Source organism: Thamnophis sirtalis, unplaced genomic scaffold (genome assembly GCF_051295495.1).
Source record: "Thamnophis sirtalis isolate CommonGarterSnake01/CBP01778 unplaced genomic scaffold, rThaSir2_p1.2 scaffold_5, whole genome shotgun sequence".
Lineage (NCBI taxonomy): Eukaryota > Metazoa > Chordata > Lepidosauria > Squamata > Natricidae > Thamnophis > Thamnophis sirtalis.
This window is the reverse complement of record NW_028261385.1, coordinates 49,101,210-49,128,694: the sequence shown is the minus strand read 5'-3', so window position 1 is coordinate 49,128,694 and position 27,485 is coordinate 49,101,210. Positions and strand designations below refer to the sequence as shown.

The 27,485-nt window shown below is 35.1% G+C and overlaps 1 protein-coding gene across 2 annotated transcripts in view; it reads left to right on the top strand.

Annotated features, from left to right (window-relative positions):
• Positions 1–27,485, top strand: part of FBXL17 (F-box and leucine rich repeat protein 17) — a 137,500-nt gene that overhangs the window by 70,102 nt on the left and 39,913 nt on the right. For both annotated transcript variants that reach the window (XM_014054758.2, XM_087715784.1), the window contains exon 7: positions 12,940–13,016. In XM_014054758.2, coding sequence (XP_013910233.2) covers positions 12,940–13,016 — 77 coding nt within the window. The remainder of the gene's footprint in view (positions 1–12,939; positions 13,017–27,485) is intronic.

Genomic DNA, 27,485 nt, shown 5'->3' with positions numbered 1-27,485 from the left:
TTATTATTTTAAAATTATTTTTAGAGATTCATGGCTTTATTTAAAGTGATTTTATCCTTGCCTTAAAGTCTAATTTCCTCAAGGATGAACAATTGTATGGAAGAAAATAGCCTGTTTTTTTGGCATTTTTGACCAAATGTTTCCATTTTAGTCAGCATTTACAATATTAAGAAGTATTCTTTGCATGTGTCTAGATAAATACAATGTTCCTTCGAATGTCTCTTTATTTACATATGTGATACACTGACACTTTATATTGACTGCAGTATGAAGTCTGAAACCAAAAATCTAGTTTAAAAAATATTTAATAAATTCACCTATGGATGGATGGGTGGAAGCCACAAGTTCTCCTTACTTTATCAGCTGAGTCTATCAGAAGGTGATACAATAAAGGAAATTATTTCTTATATTTTGAGGAAGTGCTGAACAGATTTATTCAGGAGACAAATATTTGAGAAGGAATCTGTATAGAAGAAATGAATAATTATGCAAAAATGATAAATAAAAACAATGTAACAATGTAATTTCCTATCTCTCCCTGTCCTGTATTTAACTGTTAACAAATACCAGCTTAGGATAATTTAAAAAATAAAATAAAACCTCTTCCATATGATCCAGTAGTTGAGAGCTAGAACAGTTTCCTGAAGCCTGTGGAGAACAGAATATTTAAAATAGTTAATAGGAAACCAATTTCTGAAGCAGTTAGCTAGGTTTCTGTACTGTCAGCAAAGATAATATTGTTTTCAGTTTGTTGTACTTTAAATGCTGTTTAGGGAGCTATGTAAGTTATAATTAATACATAAAGAAGAGAATAAGAATTTTATACTCACATAAATTGGCACTCTTGCAGAAACTAAAAGGATTATATTGGCAAACTATTTACCCATATGAATGGCCAAAAGTATCATCAAACTATTTACATTTATCCCTCCTTTCCAGAAATCACTAAACCATAAAACTACCAATATAATCCACTTCTAGTTATAGTAGACCTAAAATAAACTTTTCCAATATAGGAATACATTTGCACTAATTAAATATATAGTGTACTATTTGTAAATAACCCATATGTTTTAAAACTTCATTCACATGATATTTCTTTAATTTATTATAACTTACAGCTATGAACCAAAAGGACAGGAACTGTCTACCATAAATTATGTTAATAGATACAGAACGATAAATTATGCTGCTTTCAGGTTGAAAGAATTAGATGATGATATCACTGTTGCCTAGGGGATGCCTGGTTGGGGGAGTCCTTTCATATCCCTGTTGATTGCTCACTGAAATGGTACCTATTTATCTACTTGCAATCACTCACTTTCAAACTGTTAGGGGGCAGGAATTGAAGTGTATGATTGTAGTACAGCCCAACACACAGCAGCACTCAGGTCTTGAATACAGCCTTGTTGATTGTTGGCTTAATTTTCTAAACATATGAGCGATCATACTTCATCAGAGCAATGGATGACAATGAAGTAATGTAATTTAGAATTGAGCTTATTCTGTTGTCTTGCCTACCCTCTGGAATGAGATTCCCCCAATATATATCTATCTACTACCCTGGTGGCTTTTCAGAAAGCCTTAAGGACTTGTTATTCTCTCAGGCCTTGGGTTAGAGTGATTGGGATCCCCGCTTAGATTGTGTGTGGTTGGGGTTGACTGGATCTGCCTGATGTTTGTATTCTGTTTTTATACTGTTGTTTTTATTGTACACCATCCAGGATCAGTTGGAATTGGGCAGTTTCTAAATCAAATAAATTAAGGCCATCTGTTGGGCTTCTATAAAGAATATGCTATGCATCTTCTGGCTTGATTATCTGCGAGTACTTTGTTCCTGCAGCTCCTAACGAGATGGGAAGATCCTTATGATTAAACAAACTACCAGTTTGTCAAATACTTCTCTTTCCTGCCTTGTGGAAGTGATATGGGTAATGATAAATGGCTGGGGCCATGCAGTACTTCATTGAAGTTCTCAATCTTTAAAATAGGTAAATCATCTTCAGTGACAAAATCTTCAGCCATTTACATTTCCTTACTGTTCATTTGTTGTGGTGGCATTTTATATTTTGAACTAAACAAAATTATCTTCTTTTTTTCACATTTAACTGTGAAACAGAGCATATCATTTTCCTTTTAGTGTAGAATAATATATACAAGATGGCATTAAAAGGCTTTGAATTCATTTTTTATAATATTCCACCATAATAATTAATGGAATAAAATATCATGAACAACAATAATTCCAGTTAATTAAAAATGTCTTTCTTTAAATAAAGTAGAATTAACTGGAAACATTTCTATAGTAACACAGCCTGCCAAAGGCTGAAAATCACATAAAAATCACTTCATGTTTTCCTTGAACTCCACTGATTGAGCGTAATATTCATACTGAATGAACTCTGTCTCAAACTTTATAGGAAATGAAGAATATTGGCATCTGTTCTAATGAATAGTGGACTGCAAAAAACTTAAGTGAGTTGGCCCAAGAACTGTCTCAGTATGACGAGCTAAACACAGGCATTGTTGAGTGAGAAGCCTCTGTGTCATTTTGGAAATTAAATCTTGGCTAGATAATGTTAGGTCTGTATATACACATTGAGTTTCTTTGTCTGTTGACTGTAGTATCCTTTCATAATTAAACATTTCATACAAAGTTCTAAAGAGGTCCTTGAATGCCTCTGCCTTTAAAAATGCCCTGAAACAAGTATTTGATATAAGGATGACGTAGTCCTTCTCTCTTTATTTGATAACATTCCTCTGTTCACACATCAAAAGGCTTAAGAATAAATTCTCATACTAGCTTTGCTATAACCAGAAAGCAGGAAAGGAATTTTTAGCTACTTGCAGTTAGTGTTATAGTTGTAAAAAGGAATTTTCAATAATATTCATGTTTTGTGATTTAGCTGTGTTTTCATTGTCACCTCCATTTACAGTAGTGCTTCTGGTTTTTTTTTCCTTCTCCGAGATAGATTACGTCCATCTGTTCCTTTGATCGGTTTATTTGAAAGCTGGAGCTTTTTTTTAAATACAGGAAAAAAATCCAAAACATTAGTCAATTCACTGCTGTACACTATATATATATGCAGTAGGCATTTGTGACTTGACAGTAATTCCTGAGCTATTGCGTATATTTAAATAATGGATCAGACACTGAAGAAAATTGGAAACCAATCAGCAATCCCTACCAAAGTCACAGGGTCTTGTTTCACCTCTCCTATATTCTATTACAAAAGATCAAAAGAGTAATAGCAGTTCTTCATTTCCCTTTCAAACAGATCCTCTTTCCATAGAGTAACAAAATGTCAGGTGCAGAACCACAATCCAAATTAGATGATATAATGAAATACAGCATAAAGTACAACTGCAAACATATTTACAAACAGAAAATTGAGTAGAATTCTATCTGCACAGTGTTTTGCTTTCCTGTGATTCATTGTTTTACCAATCTCCTCAATACTAACTAACTAAAAGCCATCCAGAAAACTTAAAAAGTCCTGGCTGTCTACTTTGGTATATGCATTTTAAATACTCAGCAACACAGAACATCAACAAAGGAGGTTGTGCACATTCAGAAGAATTCATGAAAAAACAACAGGACAAACAAGTGAGAACAACAAACCAACAAGTTCAAACATTGTCCTTATAGCATATTGTACTGTGGACTGTGTCATAGTACGTGAGTAAAATGTGTGTATGGACACCAAATATTACTAAGCAAAACAATAAAGAGTCTGCATTTTCAAATTTACAATTTCCACAGAGGGCATGGGAATGTAGAATTCAATAAACACTAGAACTTTTTCACACCAGTGAAATTGACAACATTCTGGTTTTTAAAAAATGCATTCAGAGTCAAGAATTCCAAAAAGGGTTTTGCTCAAGTAGATCAAACCATAAAGCATAAAAAAGGCTCTGTGTTCCTGGTTTGTTGATTTCATGCATAGATGTAGACTATGGGTATACTTCTTTGTCCATTGATTGTGAAGCTGCCGGCATCCTTGAAGATCAAAGGCATCCTGAGTCAACATCAACATAGAGTGAAAAGCATGACACAGTAAATTCATATCTGATTTCCAGAACCCAGTTCCATATTTATTCATTTGGGGGGATTTGCTTGCCATTTGATGAAGTGAACTACAACTTGCAAAGATTTATGCCTTTTATCAAAATTTGTTACTTGAAAAAGTGCTATCAGATTCCTTATTTTTATCACCATAAACTAATACATTTCTTTTCCTAGAATGATCCTTGGATCAAATCCATGAACCAAAAAAGCCCTTGTTTGTGTCATGTACTCTGGACTAAACTTCCATTAATGTCCTAGGTTGGAATTACACTCTAACATTGTACAGTATAGAAAGCTATACAGCAACAAATGTACAACTTTGAGTATTTTCAGTTAATTTTTCCATAATAAACCAGTGAGGCTGAATGTTGAAAATATGGTCTCAGTTATAAAAAAATATGTTAACTTTAAGAATTGCTCTCCATATTTGGGAAAGAAATCACACATTTATTTTATAGTTTGAAAAAAATGTATAAGTATAGTGTGTACAGTCTGAAAAATGTACAATTATGTACATTTGAAAAATGATGTAAATTCAGTATTGACACATGCATTTGTTAAATGTATGGGATTGCAAGCTCTCACGTTTATTTATTATAGTACAGTTTTGGTTTTTTAGTTTTAATTAAAACAGCTCTTCTGAGATTAAGCCTTTTTACCATTTTAGGCCTTTTGAAATCTGAGATAAAAAGCAAATGTTATTTTGTAACATTATTTACATGATTTACATGATTTTAATTAATGGATATAATCTCCATGGTCACTTTTTGCAAAAGGGTATTTAATTACTTAAACGTTTTTCATTGTTTGCATTTTGCAAAAACACTTGGGCCTTGAAGTATTATATCATACTGTTGTTACCCCCTCAAACTCATTTCCTATTGCAACACCTGCCTTTTGTGCAGACTGAACCAATAGATAGAGAAGTAAAGCTTGCTTCCTTTTGCCAAGACATAACATAGCTCTTGGCAAGGTTATATTTGCAAATTGTTTTTCATGTGGGTTTAATTCAAGTAGCATTGTTATTGCCAGATCATCTGACTAATGAAGGACCAAAATGATAGTGGTTTGGTTTTTTGTTTTTTTGTTTTTTTGCTTGAGGCGTGAACATGTAGCATTTCTTTTGGGAGAAAAAAGAAATGTGGTGTTTCAAACAAAGTAGAAAGTTTAACTTCAGGAAGGTCAGTGTTTTTACTGGTAACATGGGGGGGAAAGCAACTTCATGAACAAAATAAAAAATTAATTTTGTGATTGTAAGAAACTGGAATAACAAAATACTTGGTATTTTATATTGGAGTATCAACTGCAACATTTGTAAAAACAACTATTTATTAACTTTGGAGTTATGATCATGATGAATTGTTTGTTAGTGCAAATATTTTAATAATAAAATGGAGGCAAGTTTAATTAACTTGATTCTTTTTTATCAACTACACCAGAATTCAATTAAATATTGTACTTTATTAATATTAAGATGGATATAGAAAATACTTGTCTCTCAAGGATTATTCCTCAACTTCATTATTCCTGAAGTTGAACATAAATAAACGTATCAGAAGTTGAAGGGATTCTATTCAGATAATGTTGCCTAGGTTTAGCCTGGATCTCTCAGATGGACACAATTTACGTCTTCAACCGTTTCAGCTATTGAGTTGAACTTTCGACTTCATTTCTTATGTCCACACTGGATTTGTAGTGCACTAGTTTTATTTTTTACAAATTAAAAATCCTTTTCTTTCACTGAATTTTATGGTAAGAAGGGTTGTAACTAAAGATTTGTTTATAAATGCTGGTCAGCTATAGCATTAGATAGAATGAAAGAGCTGTCCTAACGAGAAGAAAGTAAGATTTCTGATGAAATGGGGGCATTGTGAATGGTTTCCAATGAAAATTAGAGACTTGACATTTGTATGGTTCACACTTCACCTTGAAGAAAAAATAATTTGGGGATAAATAATTCTAATTATTGTTGCTGAATAAAAAAAGATAGCATGGCTACTGTGAGTTAGGTATTGGTAACATAAAGATTGGATTGCTATATTTCTCTTTATGCATAGGAGCCCTTCAGAATACTCATAGTAGGTTGTTCACTAAACAAAAAGCCGCACACCGAAAATTTTGTCTCATCACTCTGCATTCAAGCCAACGAGTCAGCAATACTCCTTCTATTTATCCTGGTTAGCACTAGGGTCTGGTTGAACTTAACTATATCAGGTGATAATGCCATTGCTCCACAGGAAAAAGAGGTATTTACACATACTGTATGTCATTTTCTTGCATCCTTCATCATTCTGTTCCACTCCCTTAAGCCTCCCAATCATTTTGGAGTGGCATACAGCTCTGCATAACTTCTTAGTAATCCTAAACTAGATGGGGGATAAACTTTAAGGCAATCCTTTCTTATTCCCCATTTATTTCATTTTTTTTCTTACGATAAGCATTCCAAACCAGTGGTAACTTTTTGTAGGAGTCTGATGGTTATGCTAGAGATTTGGGGAAAGGGGTGCTTATATTCTTGCAGTCACATTTGTATATTTTTTAGGTTTCACCACATATATTGCTGCTAGTAGAAGAGCTTGGTTCCCTTCCCATATGGATTAACACATTCTTCTTTGCAAGATATCTAGCTATTGTACTTATTTTAAAGGCATTCAGTATAAATTGGGTCATCATAGAAAGCATTTAAACAAGTTGTATTCAAACTGCAGGCATGCAGCTCTTTCTGTACAATATGAAGCACTGCATTAACAGCATGAATATTGGAAAATAAGCATTCACTTCCTAATTATTTGTGAATGTGATTTATCATCCTTGTTGTTCACAACTTTGTAAATACTGGGGCATATAATCAGAACACATTCTCAGTCACTAGATTTCAAAGATATTCAAAGTAAATTGGAATGTGTGGTGCTCATACACAACAAGAGAAATGCTGTATAATGCAGAAATTCATGTTTAAATGTCTGCATCCCTATATTGCTTTGTTAATTGGCTTCATGCTCTAGGGGACATTACTGCTGAAGTGAACAATATATATGTATTACATTACATTCCTTTAGCCAAGTCAATTAATCTCTATTTTTCAAAATAGTTTTTCTTTGGAAGTTGTTGTGCAAATTAGACTAATTGTAATAAACAAGGAAGTGTTTGATAATTCACAAACTCCAATGCACTAATCTGTAAAACCTCAGTGCTTATGTATATGAAATAACTCTAGAATGACTTGCAAGAATGCATTTACATTTTTGTATTTCTAATTAGTTTTTCAATACAATGTATAGATTCTTGTTTATTTTGGTAAGGAGCTAACCAATTGCTTTTTTGTAATCAAGCAAGAAAGATGATGTTCCTGCTAAGGAATTAGTGATTAAGTAAGCCAAAAATACTATGTCAATTCTTCTCATTTAAACTGAGGATATGTTTAAGGACTTACTGGATAGATACATGAACATGAATGGCCCTTCTGTAATAATCTCTTTTAAAAAAATAAAAATGACACAAATTATAATTTAAAAATCCATGCCAAACAAAATTAACAAAAGAATATAAGACAGAACAAAGGAAAAGGGGAGAATTGTCAAGACCTACGGGCTGCCAAAATCAAACAATAAAGAGCAACAAAGTTTTCATGGAGGTATAGTTAATGCTAGTCCTGGGTAATACAGAGTAAATTCTCAGTTTCAGCTATAGTGAGTTAAGACAGACTTTTTGAAACTCCTTCCATAACCCAAACAACTTGTCCCCTGCTTTCCCATAATTACTCACAGAAGGCCTAGAAATTTATGTCATGTACAGATGGTTTGATTTCAATCTTCCTGATCATTTGTCAGGAAAATGTAATTCAAATGTTAATAGATCACATATATGACCAATTCATTGTTACGTGAAGTGTATATTTTTCTTTTTTGTTACATAAATTTTATTTTGACCAGTTTTCATACATGAAAGATACATAGTTCTTGATTTCTTGATAGACCCCATATTATTCCTATGAGGCCTTCATAAATGAAACAGGTTAAACACCAAAGCTACTCCATTAACTTGGTAGAGTGGAACCTTATCGAGATGTGATGCTGATTCTTTAGCTTGGATTTTCATCAGATTTAAGAAACTGGGGTTTTTTAAAGTTTATTTGTCTTTGGAGAGCGCTATAAGGAAGCCACAGACATTTTTTTCAATTTGACTAGTACAGTGATATTGTCACAGCTGGAAGTAGGCTATTGCCACAACTCAAAGTAGATTATTCCTGGGTGACCTACCTGAGATCCATTTGAAACTTGTTTACTGTAAGCTAGGCACATTGACAGGCCTTGAAAATAAATATTCTCAAATTGACTGAGAATGTTAGTTTTGCCTTCTTTTCACTGATATATTATGGCAAATATTTGCTGCTTTTTGTTGCAACTGACAGAGTAGCAGCACAGAAATTAAAATATAGCCATGGGGAGATGGTTTAGGAATCCTTAAGGGAAAACTTTTCTGAAACAATTTGAATCTAAAACATAAAGTTGTTTCTCCCAGAGGTAGGTGTCAAATGTCACATTATGATTATCTAAGTATTCCAAATTCAGTGTATATGAAATAGAAGCTGGATCAGCATATTTATACTTGCTTGTTTGATTGAGGATGCAATCTTAAGCACATTTTCCTATGAATGCTTTACTTTTGCTAGTGATATATTGATTTGTAGTATAAATAATGGTCAGTTTAAGGGTTTTTTTTGTAACTTGAAGAACAGATGTCATACTTTTCATATATGTCTATACATTTGGAGAGAAGTTAGCTTCTCTCCAAAGACATGACTTTTTATAGATAAGTTGACCATAAGTTAGCTAGGGCGAATTGACCATGGCGAGTCAGCTACTGTTATGACCCAAGTCGCATAGACAAATTAGATGCTCTGATGAAAGACCACAACAGTGGCCGGTAAAGCTCCACCCCATACTACCCTGAAGGGAGCCGCCTTCAGTCCCCCAAAGAAAAGCAGTACAGAATAAAGTGAAAGAGAATGTGCAAGCTTGTAGAGCAAAGTCCAGGGGCATGGGCCAAAGGGCATGGCAAGTCCACAGGGTAAGGCAAGTCCACAAGGTAAAATGCAGTCTGCAAGGTAAAGACAAGGCACAGGCAGCAGCAGAATGTAAGCCAAAACAAATAATTATTCATGAGAAAGACACACACAAACATATTTCTCCTTAAGTCAACCCACACTAGGTGTTCCTTTTGAGGAGGGGTGGGGCAACCTTCTCCAAGTAGCTTCACAGCCCTCTTTTGAACTTGCCTACATTCTACTCTCTGTGTCCTTGGATGAGTGGGGGAGGAGGCAGCTATTTCTCATAAGAGGGGACAAGCTGCCTATCAGAACCACTGCCTGTCTGCAGCCAATCCTCCCCTGTGGCAGGTGGCTCTCTGTCCAATTGACCACTTCCTGAGAGACCTGGGGCAGCATTGTCCTCAGCCTCCAGACCTCTCCAAGCATTCTAAGAGCAGACCACAGCAATCTCCGAGAACAGGAACAAGTCACTATCATAATAGGAGACATCTAGCAATAGATATGATTTAGATCAAGAATACCAAGCGCTGGGTAGCACCTGGCCCAAATATGATCCAACTTACTGGCTAATGAAACTAACAACAGTGCATGAATGGCTAGCAGGTGAAGCAGCTCCTAGCAGCAGTTCCTACCCAGACCGGTTAACATAAGGAAAGAAATTCAATTCAGTTTCTGCTGTTGGTGACTCTACTGTTCCTGTGTTGTTGCACTGCAGTTAGGAGTGCATCTTGGATGACATTTTCAAGAATAGGACATTTATTTTCTTGGCCTCTGCTTCCCATCTTAGTCTGATAGTCAAGTGCTGTGACCCTTTCAGCAGTCTCTAGGGCCAGGATGGCGAACCTATGCACACGTGCCACAGGTGCCACGCGGAGCCATTTGTCAGGGCACGTGAGGCGTTGCCGTCTCAGCTGGCCAGCATGGATGCACACGCTGGCCAGCTGAGTTCACCCTTTTTTAAAGCCAGAGGCTTTATAGGAGCCTGGGGAGGGCGAAAAGAGACTCTCTCCCCCCCGGAGGCCCTCCGGAGGCTTCAGGAGCTTCCCTGAAGCCTTTGGAGCGCCAAAAAAATGGTTGTATGGGCAAACTGGAATTTCAGGAACGGACTTCCGGTTTGCTCATAGGGTCTGTTTAAGCCCTCCGGAGGCTTCAGGGACCTTCAGGAGGCTTTCCTGAAGCCTCTGGAGGACTAAAAACTATGCTACAAGCAAACCGGAAGGTCCCTGAAGCCTCTGGAGGGCTTAAACCGTCCCTACGAGCAAACAGGAAGTGACTTCCAGTTTGCTTGTAGCCCGGGGCTCCACCCAAGGCCCCTGGACCTGGCAGCCTTTGTCCATTTCTGCCCTTCAACAGACGGGATGGAAAGCCAACTCCTGGATGGAAGGCATCCAGAGCTAATCAGGCAACAGCCCTGGTCTTTCTGGGGGATGTAGGAGGGGCTGAATGCCCCCCCTTCAGGCTTTGATGCTCTCTCCCAGCATCGGACACCCTCAACCTCCTATAAAGCCTCTGAATCCTGGGGAGGGCGAAAAAAGCATGCAAAAAGAGGGGAGCACCTTTCATGCATGCACGCACACTGGGGGGTGTCGCAATTGCATTATGGGTGTGACACACCTGTGCACGATCCCCCTGCGCTCCCCCCACTTATGGCACACGAGCCAAAAAAGTTTACCATCACTGTTCTAGGGCTTCAGGTGGAGTCGGGCTCTTGGATGAGAAGTGAAATGTTTTCAAGGAAAAGCAAAGTCCAGTTGCTCTCTTGAAAAAGCACCTTTGGGCCAACTTCATTTAATTTCAGAAAACCAGTAATTATTAGCAATTGTAAATTATCAGTGAATTATATCAAAGAAATATTACGAAGAAGTGTGATATGCACATGTATTCTGCTCAAAATATATATGTTTTCTAGCATTAGGACATGAACCATCTTTAAATATTTTCCAGTTAATCTTTATGTTTTCTTGTTTATATCTTAAATAAAGTTTCACCTTAGAAAAATACAGTTCCTGTAAAAGTAACAGCGATCAGAGGACTGTTTTCAGCTAGTCATTCGAAATCTCATCAGGTTCTGTTTCTAATTGTGTCATTTCCTTTTCATACTGCTAGGGTGATTGAAACTTCATTTTTTTTAAAATGTGAAATATTCTGAACCAATGTCTGGCAGCTTTTATTAGCTGAAATGCATCACAAACAGTAACAAGGTCTCCAAGGACCACTTTTCTTGCAAGCTATGTAGTCATATTTCCTCATTAGTTCATTTCAGTTGTCACTAATGCCATGTTCCAGGCTTTTGCAAGATAGTCCAAAAACGTAAAAGCTATGTATGCATATAGAATAGACAATTATTTGCCATAATTCAAACTTCTTTTGACTCAATTTGATAGCATTTATTTTACAGTTTCATTAACGTATATTTTATCAAATAGGTAAACACTGAGCATTTGGAAGACTTCTCTGAATAATGTACAAATTGTAATGAAAAAATGGATCCCTTTTAAATTATTTTTAAATACACATTTAGCATTTAAATTTTGCACACATATCAAAAAGCCAGATATTTTAAGACATTTCAGTATTATTAAGATCAAATATATTGAGTGTTGAGAATATTTTGTGACAATACATAGCAGTATTCCCTGTTTAACTTTTTTAAAAGCTTGTATATATGCCTTACTTTAATACAATGACTAAATATCAGTTGATATCAGTAAGGTTAGAAGTACAGGAAAAAACAATGCAGTTCACTATATATATGTGTGTGTGTGTGTGTGTGTATGTGTATATGTGTGTGTGTGTGTGTGTGTGTGTATATGTATGTGTATATATATATATATATATATATATATATATATATATATATATATATATATATATATATATATATATATATATTTATTATTGGTAATTTGTTCTCTTTACATTGAATAATACATATTTCAGTCTCAAATTTTTATGACAATATAATTTGGTCTACTACTTAACATTGTTGCCATTTCCTCTACTATAGAAAAACAATTATGTGTTACTGGTATGATTTTCAAGATAATAAATATAGAGAGAAATGTAGAAGACAACACTAGTTAATGAAAACGGTTGTCTGTTTTGGATTGTAAACTAACTAGCAATAAAACAATTGTTTACTTTGAAAATAAAATATTTAAATTTCTAAAATTGCTTAAATGTATAGTGTTGTTTATTCCTTTCATATATTTGAACAAAATAATATAAAATTCAGATTTATATAATTATTATAGTAATCAACAAGATAATTAAAACCAAAATATTTTTCCAATTAATATATTCTTCTACAAATAAGCATATTTCAGCCCTAAAGTTTGCTGACATCTGTAAAACTGACTCAGGCATACAGGAAAAAAAATGAGTGTCCAAATTTATAGTGGTAGCTATTGCAAGATAATCTCATTAAATGTTTAAATTAAAACATAATAGTATTTCAAAATGAAAACAATTTGGAGTATAATTTTTTAAAAAATTGAAGTGCAGATAGTAAGATATTATTAAACATTTTGTTGCTAATTTGTATCCATTTCTTTAATATCTTGTAATTAAGAATAAAATGAGATAGAAAACATTATGATATTCAATATTTTAAAATATATAAACTTTTTTGAATTAATTTAGACTGAAAAATAGAGAAGTTACATATTTTGAAATATATTAGAATGTATTCACATTAAGCTAAAGTTTTACCTAATTTCATCCATTAGTCAATGACATTCGAAAGTCTAGTAGCCACTGGATTTTCAGTCATATAAAATCTGTACAAATGTTGTTTAATCTAGATTTGTGTGTATTGCAGATGTGTGGAGGTCATTGCTACAGAAGGACAGAATTTGAAAGAACTTTATTTGGTATCATGTGAAATCACAGATTATGGTATGTAATATTTTTCCCTTCTTATTTTTTCTCCTGGATATATAGAATAAATGGAGACTTTGGTGGATGCAGGTCATGGGACTTATAAATAATAAGTCAGATAGGATGCACTAGAGGTAATGATGCCCCATTTTAAATTGCATCTCCTTTTATAGCAGAGGTCTTTAAACTCGGCAACTTTAAAACTTGTGGACTTCAACAGAATTCTCCAGCTAGCATAGCAAAAAAGGAGTGGTAACAGTGACCTCCTGGTAGTTTTCCCTTAATGTTTCCTTATGGGTATCTGACAGAGAGTGTTGAAAATCTTCTGCCCTGCCCTACCTCAGAAGCTGCTGATTCAGGGAAAGAGGGAGGAACTGTGAAACTGACTGGGAAATCATCACAACATGTTGAAAATGAAGATCACATGATTGCAGCAGTAATAGCCAGTAGTACTGAAGCAGCCATAACTTCCCCAAATTTCATTTATCTGGATGTCATTCCCAGAGTTTGGATACATTTCTGTATGTTAGCCCATTTGAGGCACCTTGGTTCAAAAATAGTTATCCAATAATGCACCATTTGTTCAGTTAAAAGTCATGACAAAGGGAGTTTTAATAGTATTCATAAATACAGTCAACCTATTGAAAAATTCTGTATGATTTATTAAGCTTAAAATAATTTTAAATTTTGATAATTTAAATAATATTAAATATCAAAATGTCAACATTTTTCTTTTCAAACATGGAATATGTAATTCCAAAGGGAAAAATGAGCATATAGGCAGTAAGTTTGAACTTCCAAGTGAATAGGCAAATTATGATTTGAAGCTGCATGGCTTATTATAGTTTCCCTCATTTTAGTACTTATTTGTCAGTTTGAATCTCATGCTTTATTATTATAACACTCACTTAATGATCATGTAATCTCATGCTTTATTATTATAAAACTCAATGATAATGTGATGTTGTGGCTAAACTTGAACCATTGTTCCAATGAATCAGATTCCATAATATAGTAGATATGAGGTGTTCTTATTTTTGTAACTTCCAGCATCACATAGCAATTTTCAAAAGAAAGTAGGGCAGGATGCCATTTTAGATAGGTGTTTATTTATAAAACTAAACATTATTACGATATATTCAGCTTCCAGATAATAAGCAATAGGAGAATAGAGATTAAAGCTGTTACATGGTTTTCTGGTTTGTAATACTACATATAGTTCATATAAGTAATTGATATGAAGAAAAGTAATGTGAAATGTGGAACTTCACAGATAGGCCCAAGGCAAAGAATCTCATAGGTAATTATGCATATTCAAAGAGGCTTCTCAAAATAAAAATCTGTGGACATGTATCTGTGGACTTGGCAAAATTAACTTTAAAATTAGGGTTGCTATCACAAAAAATAAGCACTTTTAGTTCCTCTTGGTTGCTTTATTATACTTCATCATGTTTCCAGAACAATTTTATTTTTAATAATATCCCAAAAGCTAAAAATAAGCATGATTTCCAAGCAAGGGCCTATTATGTAAGGCTATTCTGTCACTGTTAGTGCCTATGAGTCTCAGTGCCTATGAGTCTCAGCATTATGTACATTGCAGAACACCAGCAATTTCTCCTGGGATGCTTGGTCCAGATGGATTAACCACCCAGGTACCTGGGAATAGGTAGCATTATTAATTTATATAGAACTTTATTTATATAACTTTTATATTACTATTGTTGGCCCCACAGTCAGCCAGATGTTTAGACTGGATTTGACATTTCTATCCACCTGTTGAGTCCTTCCCAAATACTTTGGATGTTGATATATCTTCAGCCTCTTTTCAGAGGCAGCATTTGCTGTCTGTTGCTGCCTTCTCAATTTTGATTTCATATTTGTTTGTCTTTAAAGCTTGATCTTGTATAGCCAAAATCAGCCCCACTATCTCTTTCAACAGTTTTCCTGCTCTTAGTCATTGCCAGGTCTTGTTGTTATCTGCTTTGCCTGCTAGTTTTATTATTTGTTTGTTAATTATACTGGCCAGATAATAATTTGCCTAGTCATGCCTCTTTTCTTCTCTTCATTTGGTCTTCCTTAAAGGCCAATTTGACCTCATGGTATTTAGTCAGTCTTAATGATATACTAACTTCAGTGTAATCGTCATCACTGTTCTACAGATATTCTTCCTTCTTCTTCATCTATCTGCTATACTTGCAACATTTCATACCCACTTATGTTCCTTAGTAAATATAGTCTGTCAAAGTTGCTGCAAATGAATGGCATGATTTATTATCAATTTTCTGGGCTTTCTATTCTGGGCTTTTAGTTCTACTTGAGTGTGGTCCACTATTCCAGTTATGTATCTAATGACAAATTATCCAGGCAATAATCACCTTGATGATATTTCAGTCACTGAGTTTTGACTTTAAGATCTTCTTCGTTCTTCTGATGTATTCACTACTTACCTTCTTCTTGACTTCAGTGTGTTTGATGTCAGCTTGAAGGATACCAAGGAAGCTGTAGTTATCTTCTTCATCCAGTCTCTTGAGAGTATTTCCAAAGGTCATCTTGTTCTCCATAGTGGTGGAGATAGCATCCAGAGATAGCGTTCCGGAGCAATGTTCGTGGGCGCTGTTAGAACCCAGCCAACTGCCATCTGACCACCTTCAGCAGGATCGGGGAGAAGCCCCAGCCACTGGGACAGGAGGCTGTTCTGCCTGCTGTTGATGGGAGCTAGCCTTCCAGAAGAAAAAACCCTTTTCTCGATTGCTTTGGATGTTGTGGAAGATATAAAGCATTCCTGGATGCTATCTCCACCTCCCAGATAAGCGGCATCTCAGGTAAAACTAACACCCAATTCCTTCAATTTTTACTATTTTCTCCCTTGTTGATGATAAACATGGCACGTTTGTCCAGGCCAAATTCATTTGCAATATTGTGATTGTATATTTGGACAGTGTTGAGCAGTGATTACATTTCAGATGGTATTTTTCATACAGTTTCAAATCACAGTCATATAAAGACGATAGGGATAGCCTAGCAAATGTTTTTGATGTTTGATAGCCATGACGTGATTTATTTAGTATTGTTGACAGAGGAATCAATGCAGTGACAAACAGACAGTGAGTCTCCTTGAAATATTACTCTCTTGATATTAATCTCTCCCAGTCTGTCACCATGAACCATCAACTGTATCTTCCATTGTGTCATCGATTTTTTCACATAGTTTCTGATGTTTCACCTGACTTTTATTATTTCTGCGCACTTGATTATCCAATTAGGGAGTCCAATACCTTATTGTAATCAATCCAAATTAAGTTCAAGTTGGTCTTCCTTCCCTTACAGTTTTCCAAAATCAAAATCCAAACTTTTCAATTAGGAACTGATCTTTTGTTTGCTTACTGAAAGAATAGTTTCGTTTCTGCTCAGATGGGAAAAGCTTGTTTTCAACTAGAAGCTGCATCAGCTACCAAATCAGCAATTTGAAGGTTGTTGGTAAGCAGATAACTGATCTATAGTTGCCTGTTGTTGCCTTTTTTGTTGGATCTTTCATTATCAGGTATATTTTGCCAGATGTTAACAGGTTTTCAATCGGTGTATTCTTTTCAAGTATCCTCTTCTTATTGGACTTGATTTATAGTAGCAAATCATTATTTCTTTGTTTCCAGTCTATATATTTCCAGTGGGTGAACCTTTTTTCTTCCAATAGTCCTGCATTTGCTGGTCCTGGTTTTTTCAGGTATCAGTCCTAAGTCATGTGGCCCACTTGTCACCAGATGTCCAGAAATTCCAATACCAAGCCCAGTACTTGTTGACCTTGATGATGACTGCTTTGGTATACATTTCTGTAAGTTATTTCCCATAAGATTATTTATGGTAGAGATACTCTTCATCTGACTCGTCTAATGAGACCTGTCATTAATATTCAGTTTAGGATTCTAAAATATACAACTCGGCTTGCTTCTCTGTGTGAGAAAAAAGTGAATAAGTTCTTTACTATCCAGTTGCTGTTATCTAGAAATAATTTCTCTCAAATGTTAAACATTATTCATGAATTAACATTTCAAATTGCTTAGAAGAAGGCAAAGAGCAATGCAGAGTGTAGTTAAAAATATTTCCAAAACAATTTAAATGTATATATTACAGTTTTTCCAAAGTCAATTTGAAAGATTCTAGTTTTTGAAATGTCAGGATCTTTCTGACCTAGCAAAGTTAATGGCCTAGTTTATTTGTAATTCTCTTTCATCAATTGCTCTATTCATACTTATTAAGTGTACATACTAAAACATTGCATCTAATTAAAAAATGCTAAGAGCGCATATAAAATTCTTCTATAAATATATAACTACTCGGTTTAGCAACAAAAAAGATTTTAGGTAAAAGATCTGAACAAATTTTAATAATACATAGGTCCTGAAATTCAACATTGTATTGTAAGGAAATGCTGTTTGGAAAAACAAATGTAGACCATATTAAAAAAAACTTCCTGGGGGATATTTTTGAATGCATTTAATATATATTTTTATAAGATTTCATTCATATATCCAATTTTATAATTGCTGAATAATTTTGGACTAGTTTAATTTAGCTCCCTACATTGTTTTTAGGATAAACTGGCATTGTTTGCATAGGTAAAATTGTATGCAATATTATGTTTAGTAATGCTATAATTAATAAATAAATAAATAAATAAATAAATAAATAAATAAATAAATAATGTTTAGAAAAACATTTTAAAAATAAATCAATAATGTTGAATTAATTTAAAACATCATTGTCAAAATTATTAGCAAACATTTATGCTAAGAACATCCAAATAGAAATAGCAATAGCATTTAGACTTATATACCGCTTTACAATGCTTTACAGCCTCTCTAAGCGGTTTACAGAGTCAGCATATTGCCCCCAACAATTTGGGTCCCCATTTTACCACCTCGGAAGGATGGAAGGCTGAATCAATCTTGAGCCTGGTGAGATTTGAACTGCCAAATTGCAAACAGCCAGCAGTCAGAAGAAGTAGCCTGCAGTACTGAACTCTAACCACTGTGCCACTGTGGCTCATGAAGAATAAGGTGTTGCATCTGAGGTACCAAACATAAGTGTTTGTTGGAAATTCAGGAACCATTAAAAACATAAACATAGTAGTAAATGAGAAACATTATTAGACTTCATATTCAATATTATCCAGAATAAATAATAATAATTTATTATTTATTTATTATTATTTATTTTATTTATTTGTCTTGTTTGCCGCCCACTCCCGGAGGACTTCGGGCGGCTCACAAAAGACAAGGGAAAGGGGGGAACAAGACAAAGACAACATATTAAAAACAAAACCAACATTCACAATTTCTATGGAGGTAGATGCTTCTCAGCTCCCCCCAGCCTGCTGGAACAGCCAGGACTTGGTGGCTTTGCTGAAGGCTGGGAGGGTAGTAAGGATCCGGATCTCAACAGGGAGCTCGTTCCAGAGGGCCGGAGCTGCAACATATTCTAAAAATATCTGTTTATATCAGTTATCTGTGATAACTGTTCAAACAATAAGCAATAATCTCTCATTCAAGCAATTATCATATTGTTCGGGGTTTAAGACACACTTTCCCCCCTAAAAGGCTGAAAATTTGGGTGTGTAGCTTTTTGAAAGCTTTTTTTCAGCCCTAATGAGGTGCTAGCGATTGAAGCGATATTCCTTCCCACTTCACTTGTTAGCACATCATTAGGGCTGAAAAAAAAGTTTTGAATATTTTTACTGCAGCATACTGTTGGAAAAATTTCCCGGTTCATTCCAGCTGGGAGAAGCCGCCAATGAAATATTTGAAGACTGTCTTAAGAGGTACTACTTTTCTCCAGTTTCTATTTTTGGGAGATAATCCTCTCAAGGGCAATGCAGAGAGCTCCTGTGACTATATGATTCGTATTCTTTTGGGGATAATCCCTTTAAGGGCAAGGCAGGGATTTTTCCTCTCAGCTATCTTGAGTTTTCTCAATGCAAGGCAAGTGCTGGACTGGTTTGTTGATTCAGCTTTGTTACATTTTTACAGGTGTTAAGTGCTTTTTGCTGAATACCCAGACATCTAATTAAGCTTATTAAGAGTTTTCTAATGATCTGGGTGGGGAAAAAAAAAGTGGCAAAAAGTGTCATTTTATTATACTATTGTGTTTGCTTGCTTTTCTGGTGTGGAGGGAATAAAAATGAATACCTGGTAGGCAGAATTCCCCTCCCCCTCTATTTTCCTTCCCAGAAACTAAGGTGCATCTTATATTCTGATGTGTTTTATACTCCGAAAAATATGGTAGATATACTTCTACTAGCTGTTTATTAAAGATTCAATAGCAGTAGAATTGGAGCTAAACTAGATACATAAACTAATTATATATTTTCTAATTATATATCAAAGATGTAACAATCATGAAAGCATTAGGCATGCTATTCTAAAATTATTCAGAAAAAAATGCAATTTTCAACATGATAAAAGTAACTAACTATACAGGAAATAACAAGATTAATAGTGTTTGATTGCTTGGATTAAAATTAAAGTATCTTTGGCTCCAGTCACTTGTTATAATATGGCTTCCAGCATACTGTTTAATGTAGTCCCCACCCCAAATTATGATGCCCTGCTACATGTTATATTAGAAATATTTAAGATATATTGATCTGCCACTTTTAGACTTTCTACATTTTAATGACAAAATTATGCTGGTAAATTCTGACCAAATATTTACCTGAAGAAAAAAAATCTTTTGAAGCATCATGATGTTACTTAACAGAATCCAAAAAGAAACGCCTTCTACATTTGTAGTTATTAAACTCCTGAATACAATAACCTCTTTCAAGGATACTGAGTATAAATAATGATTGTGTCAAATCCATTCATTAATCTGGATTTTCAGCCTGCCAAATATTGAGTCTGAATATTTTGATTTATTCTATTAGTGTTACCATTTTCATTTTCTCACTTTTACCTTTGTCTTCCTGATGTTCCATAAAACAAAATAATTTTAATTTGCTAGGCTTATGTTACGGTATTTAAAAACATGCCATTTAAATAATATTTAACTATATTTTTTCAAACTGGTAAAGAAATAATTTTATAAAATTTTCAGGTCATGTTCCTCATGGTTTATTTAGAATTATTTCAGCAGCTTATTCTTAGGCAGGCATAGCCAATGTGAATTTTCCAGAATTTCTGTATGGGAAATTCTCATTAATTCCAGATAGCAAAGTTATAGTGGAATGATGGGAAATATAATTTCAACTGTTTAAACACCAGATAAAGCCTGTTCTAGAATATAAACCGGTAGAATTTATTGTCATATGACATAGTGATTGCCACTAACATGGAGGGTGTTAAATGGATATACTCAATAAAGGGAAGCAAACTATTAGTAACATATCTCAAAACATCTTGGGATGAACAATGGTGATAGAAGTGTATATCACTGTTGTCTGCTTGCATGCATCCCAGAGGCATCTGGTTGGCCACTCTGAAAAACAAAAAGTTAGGCTAAGATGGACCTGGCCTTGATTCACCAGGATAGCAATAGCACTTAGTGCTTAGACTTATATACCGCTTCACAGTACTTTACAGCCTTCTCTAAATAGTTTACAGAGTCAGCATATTGCCCCCAACATTCTGGGACCTCATTTTACCAACCTTGGAAGGATGAGTTAACCTCAAGCTTTTGCAATACTGCATTCTAACCCCTGCACCACCATGGCTCTTTCCTATTTTCTTAATGTTTTTTAAAACATACTAGACTAGGAGCAGAGGGACACAGGTTTTAGTCGTTCTATAAGCACAGGCTGATTTAGTGACCATGAGCCATTCCCCCCCCCCCCCCCGCTCAGCTCTAAGAAGGATCAGGATTTGCAACAAATGGGCTCATAAAACCTTCATCCTATCTTGTATTTATGACTATTTGCAAGAATCAAAGGAGAAGAGAGCATGAACAAGCAAATCTTGCAAATTATAAGAATTCATATAAGCAAGATTTCGTTAATTCAATAAAGTAAACAGTTGCTATATTCAGAACCTCATTAACGCCACAAAGACAGGCACTGGTTTTTTTTTAAGTCCTTGATCAGTCAAGCATCCTTCAATCAAGCATATAGTAATGCTATAAACTGAGCAGAATCCATGAGAGGTAGGGCAGAAATTTGTCGGCAAGTCCTCCTTCGGTCTAACCTCCTCATTGTTTCCATAATAATAATCATTGAGGTTATTCTGATTGTTGGATGCTAAAATGTGTGACAATGTATTTGAAGCAGCTTGAAAATGTGCAAAATAATTTCAATTTAATTTTTCATTTTATAAATCCTTGTACTTTTCTATGCTGGCTGAGAATTTTGAAAGTTGTTATTCAACTCACCTGAAGAGCAACAGTTAGAAGAGGAACACTTTAAACAGATATGGTTAGGAAAGCATATTGCACATCCACTAGGCTGTGATTCAAGTATGTTTTTGACAAAGGAAATAAATCTGGAAAAGGGTTTTTTGGAATTGTGGAGATTCCAAAAGCATACTGTGTTGTAAAGAAGCCATGAAAGCAATTTTTCAAGGTTTAATGATGGAAAAAGTCACAGAGCAACAATGATGATTTTCTATATTCCTTTGACCCAATAGTAAGTCTCTGTGAAATCATTTTTTAGACACAATAGTTTTAGTGGTGATGCATGCAAAGGATCTCTACATTAGACTTTTCCAATTAGGTGAGCTGACCTGCAGAAACTAATCTAGAAAGAAGAATGGATACAACTTGTAGTACACACCAAGCAGAACAGTTAGAACAAATGATTTTGATAGAGTTTATTAGTTAAAGAGAAATGGTCCATAAGTACAGAGATTACAAAATGAGGAAAGACCTGAGGGGGAAAAAAATCAGATAGATGGTAAAGCTCTGGAATGGCAGTGAGGGATGGGCTCTAAATTCTTCAAAGAAAATAGGTTCCTGGAGTTTTGACTTACAGTAAATCATAGCTGAGTTTATATACAGAGTTTTCAGAAAATGTCTTTGAGATACAAAGCAATCCCTGATTTAAGATTTTTTTAAAAATAAGAGTTGGGACAAAACAATGTGGAAGGAAATAATATAAGGAAAATAGCGTATTTTGGAGTATAAGACGCACCGGAGTATAAGACACACCAAGATTTTGAAGAGACAAATTTTTTAAAAAAGTTTTTGTACTCTGCAGACCTCCCCAAAAGGCCCATTTTTTGCAAAAAATGGGCCTGTTTCTTTTTTAAAAGGGCATGCAGAGCCTTTAGGAGGCTTGTAGAGTGCTCCTGGGGACTTGGGGGGGGGGCAAAATTGAGCAAAAAATGGCCCGTTTTTCATTCATTTCTGCCCTCCCAAGCTCCAGGAGCACTCTATAAGCCTCCTAAAGGCTATGCACAGCCATTTTGGTGAAGGGGGCAGGGTTTCGGGAGGTAAATAATACTGAATTCAGCATATAAGACGCACCCAGATTTTTAGCCTCTTTTTTGACAGAAAAAGGTGCGCCTTATACTCTGAAAAATACCATAATCCAAAAGTTAATTTCAACTCATTACTCTGAAGTAAAATTTCAGTTTCATTTCAACTGGGAACAAAAGTTTTAATGTGATTATGTGTTATCAAATAAGAAATCTACAATTACTATTGAATTGCAAAAAACTAAAATAGCTATAGAAAGGTATCTGAAATCTTAGTAGCTGGCTTATGGCTTGAAATTGCATTATGTAATATAACTGTGAAATTGCGAAATATTATGTAACTTTTTTGGTATGAAAAATATATTTCCTTCTAGTTAGTATATTTAGGAACAATATATTGCCCAATTAACTAATATGATGTTAATTGGTTATGGTCTGCTTGGTTTAGATACATTAGTCTCTATTGTCTTTTGTGCAGTTGCTAACAGAATAATGTGCTAGCCCTTCAAGGTAGGCCAGATCAGGAAATGGGCAATACAAAATGAACTAGAATTTTATCGATAGACAATAACAAGAGAATCGTGAAAAGCTAACACTTTCCTTCCCTTCCTCGTATACTAAAGAGGACCACAACATAGCAATCTTAGTTTCTTATGCTTTCTTTTTTCACCAAACTAAGTTCATGTTTTGCTAATGGTCATTGTGTATTTCTCCAAAGTTACCTCTCTGCATGATGTCACATCTTGTACATATTTCTTTGCATGATCTCATATCTTGTACTTTTACCATTAGGCTTCAGCTTGAAGACACAAATTATGATATACATTCCTATAACTATTAATTTGTGAGGCTTTATTTTGTATTTTCTAATTTACATTTAGAAAAGAATGTCCCAATGGTTCATATTGCCTCTGCTGATGTAGATTCAGAAGGCTACCCATGCAGGAGGATCCTTAATCTTTTCCAATTAGTGTAATCTTTACCAAAATTATATATATAATCTTTACCAAATACATACATACATAATATATTTCTATGAAATTGATTAAACCTGTAGTTGCCTCATGATCATAACTGTTCTTTTATTTTATGATTATAACTGTTCTTTCATTTCATGGCCAATTCTAATAATAGATAAATAATGAAAAATACATGGTATTCATAGAACAACAGAAACCAAAAAATTACATGTAGTTTACCTTCAAAATAATCTTTACAGCTGCTTGTTTATTGTAACCTCTGAACTATACCATGCATTGGAAAGTAATCAAATTCATCTTTCTTTTCTAAAATATTATTTCTTTTCAAACTTTCTAACAATTTTAAAAATACATGCTTCTTCATATTGTAATTGAACATAACTTAGTACTGAGGAAAGACATTTTGGAAATGTTTTTTTAAAGAAATACCAAGAGCATACGTATTATTAAATCCATATTTCATCTATATTCTATTCAGTTTTTAACCTTTTCTTTAGAAAATTATTATTTTAAATCAGTAGTCCCCAACTTTTTTGACACTAGGGATCCAGTTCATGGAAGACAATTTTTCCATGGACTGGAGTAGGCTAGGAGAGTGCGCAATGTAGATCTCTTGTACTCCTAGTTTATGGTGGGAGTTCGTGTTCCTATGAGAATCTAATGCCTGCTGATCTGAGATGGAACTGAGGTGGTGATGTTAGCATTGGGGAGCAACTGCAAATACAGATGAAGTTTTTCTCGTTCGCCCATCTGCTCAGCTCCAGCCATGTGGCCTTGTTCCTAACTGGGCATGAACCGGTAAACGGTATTGGGGACCCTGTTTTAAATAAAATTGACATTTAGAATAAATTCAGACATGCCAAGATTTATGAATCACTGCTGTATTAAATTTTTACACCCTGATTTCATTTTAACTTAATGGTTTCTTTTAAACTCTTGCAGCTGGTGGATAATTTAACATTTGGTAGAACTTTATTATATACAGAGAAAGGGAAGACTATTCCTGTGGATGCTGCATCGTCCATTTTGCATCTTCAAACCTGAGATTAATTAAATTTACTTAGTAGCAAATTATATAGTATCTTTATCAGATCAATTTATTTTATGATGTTGAGGCTAGAGCAGCTAGCTTCAGAAGGATTTGATGAAGGTAGCCTTTATTCAAACTATTGTATGATATAGTTATACTAAATATTAATTGTGCATATATATACAGACACACACATACTACTACTACTACTACTACTACTACTACTACTACTACTACTACTACTACTACTACTATTAAATTTGTATGCCACCCTATTCTGAACAATTCTGGTAGCTTTCAAAAAAAAAATTAAAATTACAGAAAACAAAGTAAAATGACAAAACTGTACAGGAATAGAAAAAAAGAATCCAAGGCAGCTTTACTTACCTTCACTAAAGACCTGGGAATAGAGTTTTTATGTTATTTAATTTAAAATAAGTTATATGATATAGTGATTTCCTTCTGGAACTCAGGATTTATTTATATAGCATTCTCATTTTCCTCATAATAATCTTTAATAATCTCCAGTCTTCCCCAATAATCTTTGGTAATTTGGTCTGAGAGGCAATCACTTACTCAAATCCCAGAATTACCCAGTAAGTTTCTATAACTGAAGGTGGATTGAATCTGGGTGTCTCTGTTCTTAGGGCACCCACTATAACTATCACACTAGATATTCTTGAATAAGCAGGGCTCTGTCACAGAACATGAGGTCATCATGTGACATGCTCCATTAATTATTAAGTTAGCAACTGTGGATTATACGGATTTAAACATAAAATCTGTTTACTATTATTCATTGGCTTTGGAGTATATCATTTATTCTGTTTATCACTATTCTTGCAGACTGAAAGTAGCATATGGCTTGAAACAATTTAAGACAAAGTAATATTGGATATTTTGAATTAGTGAATTAGATCCTGAATTTGTCTAATTGTCTCCAAAGGGGTTCAAAATTCAAAATATACCAACTTTTTTAATGAGAGAAAAATGAGGGAGAAATAGCATTCTTATTTCACTGAATACATAAAGCTTTGGCACCGTTAAATACCTTTTACAGTTATATATAGAGGAGAGAATTACATCTATCTGCAGCTGACCGAGTGGCTATCATTTTCCTATAGTATTTGAAATCAAAAGACAATATGCTTTCTTGGTTCCTTTTGAATTAGGGGAGAATAATGGTCACTTTAGGAAGTATTTTATTTGAACTTTTAAGACTTTATTGGAATTAAGTACTTAAACAATTTACCCAAGAGAGAAACATGGGTCTTAATTAGAAAAAATTGAGGTCTTATTGCATTTCTAATTATTTTATGATATAATGGATAAAACCTGAGATACCAATTCAGCAAGATGCTGGTTTCTAACATGTAATCAAGAAATGACAGACTTTCAGCAGAAAAGTCAGAGTATTCTCTGAGGTAATTTTGGAATTGCTTCACTGTCTGTACTACTTGCACTAAACATTTTAAGATATTTGGCAAGATGCCACATTGTCAACCTGATGCCAGAAGTAAAAGAATTAATCATTTTAATGCACAGACTGTCATAAAACTTCATCTCATCTTTTCATGAACTAAACTACATGTCACATGTATTAGATATTTACTACTGATGTGAGTAGGGTTCAACTGACATTCTGTTTTATTTCAATAATTATTGTCAGTTCTATTAAACATTGATTATGAAATGGAGGAAAAAAGCCTTGGGTAAGTTTCCAACTAAGTTGGTGGACTTTTAACATTTGCATAAAATAAAATAAAGGTGGAACAGTTATGCCTGCAGTAACTTATCCTGATTTTTTTTTTTTTGTAAAATTACAGAATAGCAATCCACTTACCATACTTTGGAGAATGTATTCATGTTTTGAAAGCTTCTTCTAAGACCAAATGAATGTTAGTTTGCCATTTCCTAACAGTTTCCTAAATGGTCTCATGTCATTCCATGGGGTCACATCTATCTTTAGAATTATTTTTTATCTTTTCAGGGAGGGAGACGGGGGACTCCTTACAGGGTAAGGCTGAGGAGTATGTCCAGTTCTTGGCGGACAAAGTTGCCCGGTTTCGAGCGGACCTGGACTCCACCCCAGTAGATCCAGCCGAGACACAAGGAGAAAACTTGGCAAACCATCTCTGGGTTGAGTTTCAGGAAGTTGCCTCTGGGGATGTGGACAAGGCTATGCGAGCTGTGAGTGCCTCCAGCTGCATACTGGACCCGTGTCCCTCCTGGCTGGTTGCCAACAGCAGTGAGGTGACACGAGGCTGGATCCAGGCGGTTGTTACCGCTTCTCTTCGGGAGGGGTACTTTCCCACCGCGCTTAAGACAGCGGTGGTAAGACCCCTCCTGAAGAAGCCGTCTCTGGATCCAGCTGTTCTTAATAACTATCGTCCAGTCTCCAACCTTCCCTTTGTAGGGAAGGTTGTTGAGAAGGTGGTGGCTCTCCAGCTTCAGCGTACCTTGGAGGAAGCTAACTATCTTGACCCCTTCCAGTCTGGCTTCAGACCCGGTTACAGCACAGAAACCGCTTTGGTCGCATTGACTGATGATCTCTGGAGAGCTAGGGATGGAGGCCATGCTTCCATCCTAGTTCTCCTGGACCTCTCAGCGGCTTTCGATACCATCGACCATGATATCCTTCTGCGACGACTGCGGGAGATAGGGGTGGGCGGCACTGTCTTGCAGTGGTTCTCCTCCTATCTCTCGGACAGGTCGCAGTCGGTGTTAGTGGGGGGGCAGAGATCGTCCCTGAGGCCCCTAACTTATGGGGTGCCGCAGGGGTCGGTCCTATCCCCCCTACTATTTAACATTTACATGAAACCGCTGGGCGAGATCATCCGAAGGCACGGGATAAAATATCACCAATATGCGGACGATACACAGTTGTATCTGTCCGCCCCGTGCCAACTCAATGAAGCGGTGGACGTGATGAACCGGGGACTGGAAGCCGTTAAAGACTGGATGAGAGCAAACAAGCTGATACTCAACCCAGACAAGACCGAGTGGCTGTTGTGTTTCCCTCCCAAAAATTTGACCACCATACCATCACTCAGGCTGGGGGGACAAAATTTAAACCCCT